The sequence below is a fragment of the Anomaloglossus baeobatrachus genome, chromosome 2, assembly GCF_048569485.1.
Source record: "Anomaloglossus baeobatrachus isolate aAnoBae1 chromosome 2, aAnoBae1.hap1, whole genome shotgun sequence".
NCBI classification, from domain to species: domain Eukaryota; kingdom Metazoa; phylum Chordata; class Amphibia; order Anura; family Aromobatidae; genus Anomaloglossus; species Anomaloglossus baeobatrachus.
The window spans coordinates 679,197,809-679,211,864 of NC_134354.1; the positions used below are offsets into that span (position 1 = coordinate 679,197,809).

The following is a 14,056-nucleotide window of genomic DNA, read 5'->3' on the forward strand; positions in this document are numbered from 1 at the left end:
TGTACTAATATTGCCCTCCTCCACTATAAACACAGTTTCATAGGTTAGAAGTGTAGAAGGATTTTTGTGACATCAGAGTCATGTGACTAAAGGTCCTTCAACCTTTGGTGGTGTATAAGAACTGAAGAGGAGAGAACATTGTATGTCTTCTACTGTGTGTAATATGCAGTGTATGTGCACATGTGAGTGTGTAACATGCAGTGTATATGCAACATGCAGCGTATATGTGCATGTGAGTGTGTAACATACATTGTATGTGTGCATGTGAGAATGTAACATGCAGTGTATGTGCGCATGTGAGTGTGTAACGAGCAGTGTATGTGAGTGGGTAACATGCAGTGTATATGTACATGTGAGTGTATAACATGCAGTGTATATGCGCATGTGAGTATAACAAGCAGTGTATGTACGCATTTGAGTGTGTAACATGCAGTGTATCTGTGCATGTGGGTGTGTAACATGCAGTGTATGTGCAACATGCAGTGTATATGCATATGTGAGTCTGTAACATGCAGGGTATATGCACATGTGACTGTGTAACATGCAGTGTATATGCACATGTGAGTCTGTAACATGCAGTGTATATGCACATGTGACTGTGTAACATGCAGTGTATATGCACATGTGAGTGCGTAACACGCAGTTTATGTGCACATGTGAGTGTGTAACATGCAGTGTATGTGCAACATGCATGTATGTACGCATGTGAGTATATAGCATGCAGTGTATATGCACATGTGAGTCTGTAACATGCAGTGTATATGCACATGTGAGTCTGTAACATGCAGTGTATATGCACATGTGAGTCTGTAACATGCAGTGTATATGCACATGTGAGTGTGTAACATGCAGTGTATATGCGCATGTCAGTGTGTGACATGCAGTGTATGTACACATGTGAGTGTGTAACATGCAGTTTATGTGCGCATGTGAGTGTAACTTGCAGTGTTTGTGCAACTTGCAGTGTATATGCACATGTGAGTGTGTAACATGCAGTGTACATGCAGTGTATGTGTAACATGCGTGTATTTACGCATTTGAGTATATAGCATGCAGTGTATATGCACATGTGAGTGTGTAACATGCAGAGTATGTGCGCATTTGAGTGTATAACGTGCAATGTATGTTCACAAAAGCCAGGAGTCTAGCAAAATGGGAAAGGCCTCAAGCTGTGTACCGATGAAAACATCGATGTACAGTAGTTGGAGTTCCCCAGTTATGGCTGACCTCTTCACATGACTGGGCTGTAAATGTTACTGGTTTTAGTCTCTTTTGGAAAGACAGGGTAAATAGATGAGTAGGATTTTAGGAGTGATATGAAGGCAAGTGTGACAGTCCAGATGCAATAGGGGGATATCATTATAGCAGTATTACTAGGAGAGTTGCTTCAAGGTCTTGTTGGATGTGTTTATGATTTCTTGTCAAATAGAGAATTTATAATTATAATACTAGTTGTAGAATGTGAAAGGGTTTGTCATTGACCATTCTAAAACGTAGGATAAGCTGTAGCGATGTACTTCTTGCCATTGTTATAGTAGCTCTTGGTCCATTCATACGTTTGTATGTCTATTTCATGTCCTCCCATGCTGATAGTACATCTGCAGATGAGATGAAGAGAAGATCATTTTTAGACCATATTACACTGTGTGATATTGTATGAATTTAATCACTAGGATATCATTATTACACCTCATACACACAGGGGTGCAGCTATACAAATGGACTTATTTTAGGCCTAACTGTACCTCTGTATTTCGATGATTTCATAAGGAGCAATATTTTATTGATGTATATCCTTTGCAGGGGTATTTTGAATGCTTACGTGAAAATAAGGCATATCTGCATCTGTAAGATACACTTACATTGCATTTGTTTCTTTATTAGGCTAGTGGTGATTAATTGGCACAGAATTCTAGAATTAGACCATGACTTGGGTATTGGAGAGATGATTCCGTTAAACCTATTTCCATTGTTACCCCTTCCCTCCTTATAAAGTGAATCAAACACACTGTGTGAGAATGGAAATTAGTGGCCACCAGTTGGGTGCACCAAATCGTCCAGAGTGCCACCTTTTAGTTTTACAGGCCTATTTCTGCTTTTAGATAAGCCTGAAGTTCCAGACAGATCCTCAAATGTGTGCCAAGTGAGGTAATATAGTATGGATCACCTTAGACTAATTAGCTAGGACTTCACCAAGAATATAATGGCTTCTGCTATAACTGACGTCTTATCCATTGGCCACGTCATCTCTGAAATGATGCCACTTCCATAACGGATGCTGCGAGGTGCAGCACACCCGACTACACTGTGCGTGCTCAGAAAGTCATGGTGACTCAATTCTAGAGATGACAGGCGTCAATCACGCCTGGAGCAGTGATTACTGAATCTGCACTGAATCTGAAGCCAGGCTAATTTGGATGAAGAGATGATCACCTGGACTAGTCCTAATTATTTTGCATGTGATAACCAATGTTGTATGTTACTCTGGCACACATATATAAATATTTAGCAGCAGCAATAGGGTTCTAAAACTTAATGGTTGCAATTTGGAAGGCTTGGAAGACCTGACATGCTCCCTTTAGGAAATTAACAGTGAACATCACTAATATCAGAAATGCTACCCACTTATGGCTGTATATCAACACAACACACATAGTACCTACAGAACCATAAGTAGATGAGGTATTGCCATATAGTGAGCCTCACTGCACAACTTAGTTATAGTTGAATAGTTATTACCTTAGACGCAATGTGTCTAGTTGAACAGTTTCATAACACATTACGTGATGGAGCACAGCACAATTTTTTTACTGGTTTAGTATTAATTTGGATGCATAAATTGCTGCCGAAGGGTCCCCAGAAAGCTATGAGAGTGTGATCATGACTCTGCATACTTCGACGATTGTACAGAGCTATAATATAGCAGTGTGCTTGACGGAATGTAAAATGTTCACTTACTTTTTACCAGGACGACTGATGAAGCACAGGGTATAAATTGCAAAGTCAAACTCAGGGCTTGATCCAATCAATTGGGTGCCAACTTCTTTATGGAAACCTTCCCAATTAAACTGCTTCCCCAACACATCTGGGTAAGTAGTCCACTGTGAAGATTAAAAAAAATTGAAAAGACTGTATTACACTGCATGTTATTGTGGCGCCCTGGACAAGCCAGGACGTCACAGGTACAGCAACAACACACCCCACACCCCGGTTAGGAACATCAGAGTCACACACAAATCCTTGATGCCTCCCTCCAGGGGCTGATGTCCACCCCAGGTGGGGTGGAGCCAGGCGGTTGGCCCCACCCACCGAGGAGTTCACAGTCCTGGAGGCAGGAAAAGGAAAAGAGAGTTGAGTGAGGGACGGGAAGAGTGAAGGAGTGAAGTGGGAAAGGAGCAGTCTGACCGTGTCCGGGTACGTGGCCCAGGCACCTACAGCAAGGTTGGCAGACGGTGGTGACTGTCTGCAGGCGAGGCCGATTGACGCACAACCGTAAGGACCGGGGTCGGGCGATGGCCCGCCGGTACCGGACCGGGGAGCGAAGAGAAGCCAGCACCATTCGGCAGGGCCTACGGACCCCGACCAGGCTTGGAGTCGCCGTTAAACCGGTCAAATCCGTCAGCGACGGGAACCTCCGGGGTTTCACAGCAGCAAAGACCCGACTGAAGGCAACCGCTCAACCGTGAAGGGAAATACAGCTACCGCCACAGCTAGAGTTCCCAGGGCCTGCGCCTGCGGGCAAAAGGGGGCTCCTCTGGCAAATACACCGCTGGGGAGCGGGTCACCAGTGGGAAGCAATCAGGGCCGAAAACACATCATAGGTGCAGGGAGAGACAGTCACCGCCAACCTACCGGGAGTGACCACCGCAGCCGTCTGTGGGACCCGTCCATCCAGCCATTTGTATTACCAGAGACTCCGTGTACATTACTGGCTGAGTGAGTAGCACCGTGCCGTCTGGCACTGTGCTGCCCCCGCGACCCTGCACCTCCCCAACTCCTGCCATCCACCCTCCAGTCCCCATCACCGGGCCCCGGGACCACCAAATCCCCCTACCCACGGAGGGGAGAGAAACATCTCAGCTGCTCCCTGTCATCGCTCCCGGGATCCCTGTCCAGAGCAGCGGTGGTGTCCCATTATCACCACAAACCGTGGGTGGCGTCACGGACTACATCCCCAAACCAAACCATCCCTTTCACTCACGGGCGAGGAGCGCTTCTCTAGTCCCCGGATGCGGCCCACCGCTCGAGCCACCGAGCAGCAGCAGCAGCGCCGGACCCGAGCGTGGTGAGCGCAGCGCCCTCCCCGCCCGCAACATTATCATATTACTGTAAATTGGAACTATCTTCATAGAACTTTTTACTTGTACTTTATTAGAAATGGTAGAAGCTAGAAAAGAGCAAATTTATTCAGGTGGAATAGAATTCGCATTGAAATTTCCAAACATCTGTATTCTCCAGAATATGGATTTTTGACAATTTACTTAATGCAAATTCAGCAAAATAATATCCAGCTCTTCGCCTTTTCCTGTGGTGTTTGTCTGTTGTACACATCTTCTTTGGTCATCCTCACTCTAGGCAGGGGCTACTGGCTCGACTAGGCCACTAAACGTGCCTGTGTGCCGTGCTGTCACAATGTGCATCCCCCGATATATTATCTAGGCCTCGGGCAACTCTTTTAGTAATGTTATGACGTCACAACGTACATCACAATGGCATGATGCACAGGGAAATCAGAGGCCTAGTCAACCCAGAAGACGTGGCCCAGAAATGAGTAGGCTGAAGAAGAATTGAGTGATGGTGGAGAGATGCGATGGACCGCACAGCAGAATGTGGTGGTTCTGGAACAAGTGAGCAGTGGGGGGTGGGGGGGAGTATTCTTTTTTTTAATTTTAATATCCTCTGGAGTCTGGGGAGATTGACTTCAAATCTCTGCAGATTTGGTCATCTCTAGTAGAAGCCAATCAATCAAACATTACGCCTCTTTGAGACAATGGGTTAAATGGATAAAGCATAAAGGACTGGTGGTTGAGCAATGATGGGTTGGGGAGGATTTCTTTGATGACCCCAGTTCAGCCTCCCTGCAGCTGGCCAGGCATGCTGCTTTGTGACAATGAACACATTGGATGTAACCTAATTTGTCCTTCCAATTGACCATATCTGAAGTGTCAACAAGGCAAGACTCGGGTGGCTCATAATTAGATTGTGTCTCCACATTTTGGGTCTAAATTCAATTGTCCTGTTTGCTCTGCTGCCATTCTCATGGATATAGGAATAGTTTGCAGTGAAAGGAATTCGTAATTGCTAATGCCATTATGTATAGTAGAAAAGACTGCGGGTTCTCTGCGTGATCCACGAGGAGGATACAACCTTCGCCTGAATAACTGATCTGCATGGAGGACTGGATGCATGGGGTGAGATCTAGCATAATTGTAGAAGCAAACAGATCAGATTCTGGATAAAATAATGGTGACCAGCCGTTCTTTTACTATGTCAGTCCAAATGGCCATTACATGCCCTCCCCGGAGGACAGATCTGCATCTCTGGTGTTTATCCTGATAACACTACACAATTGGAATACCTTCCTGAACCATATATATGAGTAATTATAGAACTTACCGGCCCATCATAGTTATGGCTGTGATAATCGATCATTCCTTTCTTTTCTAAGAGGCTGAAACGGATCCAACTGTGGAAACCAGACACTTTGCCCTTCTTAACTTCTCCTGATGAAGAGGGATTGATTTCATTATAAAAACTTTCATATTAGGTAACATCATCACTCTATCTCTGTATGATAAAATATGGGTTTTGGTAGAAGGCTAACCTTTATATATTATTGCAATAAAGAGTCAGGCCACTCTCGTGAATGACCTGCGTCTGGCACTATACGTGATCCACAATTAATTTAAATGTAATTATAGACACACTGTGCCGCCGTATCTGCCATCTGTCCGCCAGTGGTTTTACCCACATTTGTTATAGACACTTTTTGCACTTTGCTTGCCGAGAAAGGGACATGTCTTATCAGAGAAGGAGAAAAGATCATGGCTTCAAATGTGACAACTTATGGTAAAAATGCTCCATGATTCAGATGCAAAATATTGGCGGAAACTAACCAAAACAATAGGTTGTAGAAATAGAGAAACGATTCCTTCATTAATCATCCAGCATGAGCCATTGTGATGGAATACATGTTCTCTAGTCCAAGATTATATGGTCAATAGATAATGGTATAAGAACAGTCATTGTGAGTGATGTACTAATGATGTACCCTATAAAAATATTCCATGTAAAAAATCATTGTTTCCATTTTTGGATACCAACAAAATTTTTGCGTCCATTTGCAATAGATTTCACCTCAGAACTCAATGCCGCCTTCTGCGTGCCATATATTTGTATATACAGTATACATATTGCTTCTCTTGTAAGACAGATGTGTCCATGAACCATACATACCCACAAATACGTGTTCAAAGCCACTGGAGTCCTGTTCCCCTGAGGACCGAGAGTAAAGTCCAAACCACATGTTCTTCAGGTCATCAACAAACTCTTGCTCTTGTTTGTACAGTCCTACAGATATTACAATATATACAGACCCTTAGATATTGGTAATGCACAGTATATGCAATAACATACTATTTAATAAAACGGAACTGCTAGCAGATCTTTACATTTTTGATGATGAGTAGATCCCTTACACTGCCCCACATCACCAGAAACCATTTCTCTGCCCTGTACTGCAATGGCTACTGGCATTAATCTTCTCTTTGCACTAGATCACCAGGTCTACTGGCCTTAAAGGGGTTCTCTTATTATCTTCAATGAGTAAAACCTTGCAGTTTGCTTGTTATTAAACCCCGTGCGATTTACCGTTTTCAGGTATAGTTTTACTTTTATCTAAGTTTTGAACAAAATTTCAGAAGTTTGTAAAAAAAAAAAAAGTATTGCGCTTTTGGCGCCATTTTCCGAGACTCATAGCGTTGTCATTTTTTGGGATCTGGAGCTTTTTTTTGTCTTGAGCTGATGTTTTTAATTATTCCATTTCTAGATACATGCAATATTTTGATCGCCTGTTGCTACATTTTAATGCAATGTTATGGCAACCAAAAAAATGTAATTCTGATGTTTTGATTTTTTTCTCACCACGACCTTTACCGATCAGATTAGCGGAATTTCTATTTTGATAGATTGGGCATTCGTGAACATGGCGATACCAAACATGTACAGTGCCTACAAGTAGTATTCAACCCCCTGCAGATTTAGCAGGTTTGATAAGATGCAAATAAGTTAGAGCCTGCAAACTTCAAACAAGAGCAGGATTTATTAACAGATGCATAAATCTTACAAACCAACAAGTTATGTTGCTCAGTTAAATTTTAATAAATTTTCAACATAAAAGTGTGGGTCAATTATTATTCAACCCCTAGGTTTAATATTTTGTGGAATAACCCTTGTTTGCAATTACAGCTAATAATCGTCTTTTATAAGACCTGATCAGGCCGGCACAGGTCTCTGGAGTTATCTTGGCCCACTCCTCCATGCAGATCTTCTCCAAGTTATCTAGGTTCTTTGGGTGTCTCATGTGGACTTTAATCTTGAGCTCCTTCCACAAGTTTTCAATTGGGTTAAGGTCAGGAGACTGACTAGGCCACTGCAACACCTTGATTTTTTCCCTCTTGAACCAGGCCTTGGTTTTCTTGGCTGTGTGCTTTGGGTCGTTGTCTTGTTGGAAGATAAAATGACGACGCATCTTAAGATCCTTGATGGAGGAGTGGAGGTTCTTGGCCAAAATCTCCAGGTAGGCCGTGCTATCCATCTTCCCATGGATGCGGACCAGATGGCCAGGCCCCTTGGCTGAGAAACAGCCCCACAGCATGTTGCTGCCACCACCATGCTTGACTGTAGGGATGGTATTCTTGGGGTCATATGCAGTGCCATCCAGTCTCCAAACGTCACGTGTGTGGTTGGCACCAAAGATCTCGATCTTGGTCTCATCAGACCAGAGAACCTTGAACCAGTCTGTCTCAGAGTCCTCCAAGTGATCATGAGCAAACTGTAGACGAGCCTTGACATGACGCTTTGAAAGTAAAGGTACCTTACGGGCTCGTCTGGAACGAAGACCATTGCGGTGGAGTACGTTACTTATAGTATTGACTGAAACCAATGTCCCCACTGCCATGAGATCTTCCCGGAGCTCCTTCCTTGTTGTCCTTGGGTTAGCCTTGACTCTTCGGACAAGCCTGGCCTCGGCACGGGTGGAAACTTTCAAAGGCTGTCCAGGCCGTGGAAGGCTAACAGTAGTTCCATAAGCCTTCCACTTCCGGATGATGCTCCCAACAGTGGAGACAGGTAGGCCCAACTCCTTGGAAAGGGTTTTGTACCCCTTGCCAGCCTTGTGACCCCCCACGATCTTGTGTCTGATGGCCTTGGAATGCTCCTTTGTCTTTCCCATGTTGACCAAGTATAATAATTAATCCCAACATGTGAAGCTCATTGTTCTTTGTGCCTGAAATACTTTTTAATACTTTAGGGGAACCAAACAGAATTCTTGTGGTTTGAGGGGTTGAATAATAAATGACCCCCTGAATAAACTTTTCACAATTTAAAAAAAAATAAAAAAAGAAATAACATTCTTTTTTGCTGCAGTGCATTTCACACATCCAGGCTGATCTACAGTCCAAATGTCACAATGCCAAGTTAATTCCGAATGTGTAAGCCTGCTAAATCTGCAGGGGGTTGAATACTACTTGTAGGCACTGTATTTTTTATGTTGCTGTTTCATTTTCAATGTGGCAAAAAAGGGGTGATTTGAACTTTTAGGTTTTTTTTCTGTTTCAGATTATTTAAACAAAATGTTTTACATTTTTTATTGATTTTATTAGTCCCCTTAAGGGACTTTATGTCTGCACTATCTGATCTCTACTGTTGATCAGTAATTATCAGAAATGCTGCTCTCCTGTGAGTGTCGGCGCTCTGTTGGCATCTAAGGAAGTGAGTAATGACAGCAACATGGGTCATCAGCTGACCCCGCACTGTCATGACAATCCATTGGCGTCATGTGATCGCGTCACGGGGCCGTGGATGGCAGCAGAGAACAGCGCAATCCCTGCCTGTACGTGGTACATTACACTGTCACAGTTTGACAGCACAATCTATGGGGATAACAGGTGTGGGTGGGTAAGATGAGATTAGATCACATCAAATCAGATCGGATCAGATCATCCTTTTAAGTGGGAGAACTTGCACAATTGGTGGCTGACTAAATACTTTTTTCCCCACTAATTATATATATTATACATACATACTGTATATATATCTCCTTGGTCATGAAGCTGTTAAGTTAAGTGCAGCATTTACAAACTCTTTTCTATAGAACTTGTAAGTGCGGCTCTTTATCTTGCTCTAGATCTGGTCAGCTTCAGTGTCCTTAAAGCATATACAGTTAGGTCCAGAAATATTTGGACAGTGACACAAGTTTTGTTATTTTAGCTGTTTACAAAAACATGTTCAGAAATACAATTATATATATAATATGGGCTGAAAGTGCACACTCCCAGCTGCAATATGAGAGTTTTCACATCCAAATCGGAGAAAGGGTTTAGGAATCATAGCTCTGTAATGCATAGCCTCCTCTTTTTCAAGGGACCAAAAGTAATTGGACAAGGGACTCTAAGGGCTGCAATTAACTCTGAAGGCGTCTCCCTCGTTAACCTGTAATCAATGAAGTAGTTAAAAGGTCTGGGGTTGATTACAGGTGTGTGGTTTTGCATTTGGAAGTTGTTGCTGTGACCAGACAACATGCGGTCTAAGGAGCTCTCAATTGAGGTGAAGCAGAACATCCTGAGGCTGAAAAAAAAGAAAAAATCCATCAGAGAGATAGCAGACATGCTTGGAGTAGCAAAATCAACAGTCGGGTACATTCTGAGAAAAAAGGAATTGACTGGTGAGCTTGGGAACTCAAAAAGGCCTGGGCGTCCACGGATGACAACAGTGGTGGATGATCGCCGCATACTTTCTTTGGTGAAGAAGAACCCGTTCACAACATCAACTGAAGTCCAGAACACTCTCAGTGAAGTAGATGTATCTGTCTCTAAGTCAACAGTAAAGAGAAGACTCCATGAAAGTAAATACAAAGGGTTCACATCTAGATGCAAACCATTCATCAATTCCAAAAATAGACAGGCCAGAGTTAAATTTGCTGAAAAACACCTCATGAAGCCAGCTCAGTTCTGGAAAAGTATTCTATGGACAGATGAGACAAAGATCAAAATGTACCAGAATGATGGGAAGAAAAAAGTTTGGAGAAGAAAGGGAACGGCACATGATCCAAGGCACACCACATCCTCTGTAAAACATGGTGGAGGCAACGTGATGGCATGGGCATGCATGGCTTTCAATGGCACTGGGTCACTTGTGTTTATTGATGACATAACAGCAGACAAGAGTAGCCGGATGAATTCTGAAGTGTACCGGGATATACTTTCAGCCCAGATTCAGCCAAATGCCGCAAAGTTGATCGGACGGCGCTTCATAGTACAGATGGACAATGACCCCAAGCATACAGCCAAAGCTACCCAGGAGTTCATGAGTGCAAAAAAGTGGAACATTCTGCAATGGCCAAGTCAATCACCAGATCTTAACCCAATTGAGCATGCATTTCACTTGCTCAAATCCAGACTTAAGACGGAAAGACCCACAAACAAGCAAGACCTGAAGGCTGCGACTGTAAAGGCCTGGCAAAGCATTAAGAAGGAGGAAACCCAGCGTTTGGTGATGTCCATGGGTTCCAGACTTAAGGCAGTGATTGCCTCCAAAGGATTCGCAACAAAATATTGAAAATAAAAATATTTTGTTTGGGTTTGGTTTATTTGTCCAATTACTTTTGACCTCCTAAAATGTGGAGTGTTTGTGAAGAAATGTGTACAATTCCTACAATTTCTATCAGATATTTTTGTTCAAACCTTCAAATTAAACGTTACAATCTGCACTTGAATTCTGTTGTAGAGGTTTCATTTCAAATCCAATGTGGTGGCATGCAGAGCCCAACTCGCGAAAATTGTGTCACTGTCCAAATATTTCTGGACCTAACTGTAGTTTAGGCCAATGGAGCAACACTATCCTTGTTCCCAATTAATCAGGAGCATGTCATTCTCCAGCTAGAATGATTACCAGATATTTGCCATTAACACTTTCTGTGCCATAGATTAGCAGGAATTTATAGAGTAATCTTTTTTTTTTTTATACCTAAACCTACTCAGATGCAGGTGTGACGCCGTGGACTAGTCAGGTCGTCCTAGGTAGTCACACACAACACCACACCCCCTCCCGATTAGGTAACACCAGTCAAACTAAAAACCTTGTTACCACCCTCCAGGTTTGATGTCCACACCAGGGGGGGGCGGAGCCTGGCGGTGGGGTTCGCCCACCGAGGAGTTCACAGGCCTGCAGGCGGGAAAACAACACACAGAAGAAGTTCAAGGTCGGGAGCAGAGTAGTCTAGAGGAGGTGAAGAGCAGACAAGTTCACGGGCAGTCCTGTGTCCAGGCTGCCAAGAGACTACTGGGTGGCTGGGTCGGGGCCCAGTCACCATTGGCAAGGAGGCAGACAGTGGTGGCCGCCTGCAGGAGACCGGGAAAACGACCGGTGGAACCGTAAGAGACTGGGACAGGGTCGTGGCCCACCGGAACCGAACCGGGGAGCCAACTGGATACCGGAGCACCAGGCAGGGTACTCCGACCCAGTACAAAGCCCTGAACCGACAGGGCCGAGTTGAATCAACTGATTGCGGACTGGACTTAAGGACCTATCCCACACAAGTCCCTTTAGAAGACAACTGCCCAACCATACAGGGTAAAGCTACCGCCAAGGCATAGAGACCCAAAAGGCCAGCGTCTCCGGGCAAACGGGCTCCTACGGCATATACAAGTCAGGGAGCGGACTACCGGTGTCTAGGTATAGGAGTCAAACATTTACACACAGAGGTGCAGGAGAAAGGCAGAAACCACCAACCTATTCTGGGAGAAGCTGCAGCCGGCTGTGGGCCCCGTTCATCACTCCATTTGGTTTACCAGAGACTCCAGTGTCTTGTGTCAGAGTGAGTACACCAGTGCCATCAGGCACCGCACCGCACTGCACTGCAACATTTCACCCTGCACCCCGGCACTCGCCTACCGGGCCCCAGGACCAACACCCCCTACCCACGGAGGGGTCAACACCTAGCTGCGCCATTACATCGCTCCCGGGAGCCCCCCCATACCTTCATCGCAGCGGTGGTGTCTACAATCACCATAACCCGTGGGTGGCGTCACGAACTATCATCCCAAACCAAACACCCAAATCCCCACGTGTAGCGCCAACTCCCTTGCAGAGCGACGTTACCCCTGGGTCCGTGAGAGGCTGGAGCCACCACCCGCAGTACGAGCACAGATCCGAGCCGCTCGGCGGTCGCAGCCGAGCCCGCGGGGCACTACACAGGCATTAACCCTTTCACTATCGTAGACCTCCTTGAAAATAGAGACTAACTTTATCGTTGACCTAGAAATTCAGGAGTGGTGTCATTAACCTATTCCAGGCCTTAGACCACGGGAATAGAAGCAATTACTTCATGTCTACCTTATGTCAACAGGAATGGAGTTATTGATTCCACAATTATACTTTTTTGTGTGGCTGTTGCTTTTTTTTTTAGAATATAGCATATTTTCATATCAAGATAGTGATGTTACCAGGCCACAGATCTTGAAATATCATCAATGCGCTAAGGAGAACATCCAAGGCATCTCAGTTTATACTGGAACATTTTTAGAGCACATTCCACCTTATCTAACTCTGGTACCATAACATACTGTAGATGTGCACACTTCAATATCCAAGAGAAAAGTGCATCTAACCCATGTGAATGTACCCTCATAAGCACCTCAGATAAGATCGCTAATCCCTGATGTAAGTTCTCCTATACTCGATGAAAGAGGAACATTATAGCTATCAAATTAGGCGCAAAATCTCATTTCCTACAGGTATGGGTAAGTTCAATCCACTTTCATTCAATGGCTTTAAGAGCATTTTCTGCACACTCATTTCCAACATAAATATAATAATCTTGGTAATTATTATTTTAACCTTCAGAATGTACCTTTTTTGTGAAAAAAGTTATACAGTTCCTTTATAACTTTTGTTTTCTGAATCTCCTGGAGGAATTTGTCCTGCTCCTCAGTTTCCTCGTCTGTGCAGGTTTCATCTGTTCCGGTCTTTCTGTCATAATTGTTCAGCAGGGCGATAAATGCTTTGTACGTTGGTTTTTTAAATATATCTTCATTCACGTGTTGGTACAATCTGATGTAACAAAATAAAGCCTTTGAAGAAAACATGGACCAACAATGATCAGCAAGTGCCGACCAATAGGAGCTGCTGTACGAAGGTGCAGACGCAATGGAGGGTGCATTGTATTGTGTGTGTGTTTTTTGGGGGGGGGAGGGATAATGGAGGGTGCATTGTATTGTGTGTGTGGGAGGGAGGGGTAATGAGGGGTGCGTTGTATTTTGTGTGTGGAGGGGGTAATCGGGGGGGTGCATTGTATTGTGTGTGGGGGGTGCATGGGGTAATGGGGGTGCATTGCATTGTGTGTGTGTGTGTATGGAGGGTGCGTTGTATTTTGTGTGTGTGTGAAGTACAAAAGAGCAGTTTGTGGGCAAATATATATAATATATGAAGCTGAGTGTATGTATATATGTATGTATTTGTGTACATCCGCTAAATGAATCCATACTGTCGCATTTACAATCACAAAATTTTGAGCATACACCCTATGTGACTCAGGGAACATCATAGACTATGTTTTGACCAGAAAATTTAACCTCGCGCTTTACAGTTACTTTCCAAAAAACCTGCCTCCATTAAAGTCAATGGAGCTGCAACCTACTGGTTATTAATAGCAGCTGTGGTTGGTTGCTATAGGAACAAAATAAATTGTTAGTATAAGAATCTTATGTGTGAGGTAATAAGATGTGGAGATGGATAGTGAGAGACAGAAAGAGACAGAGACAGACAGACAGAGAGAGAG

The 14,056-nt window shown here is 44.0% G+C and overlaps 1 protein-coding gene across 1 annotated transcript in view; it reads right to left on the reverse strand.

The window, feature by feature from the left end:
• ENDOU (endonuclease, poly(U) specific) overlaps nt 1–14,056 on the reverse strand; it is a 67,030-nt gene that overhangs the window by 449 nt on the left and 52,525 nt on the right. Inside the window, exons 7-11 of the mRNA XM_075337164.1 lie at nt 13,130–13,329; nt 6,457–6,570; nt 5,617–5,723; nt 2,959–3,101; nt 1–1,598 (exon numbers count right to left, since the gene is read on the reverse strand). The exon at nt 1–1,598 is cut by the window's left edge and continues 449 nt beyond it. Of these exons, the coding sequence (XP_075193279.1) occupies nt 1,487–1,598; nt 2,959–3,101; nt 5,617–5,723; nt 6,457–6,570; nt 13,130–13,329 (676 nt within the window). The 3' untranslated portion in view covers nt 1–1,486. The remainder of the gene's footprint in view (nt 1,599–2,958; nt 3,102–5,616; nt 5,724–6,456; nt 6,571–13,129; nt 13,330–14,056) is intronic.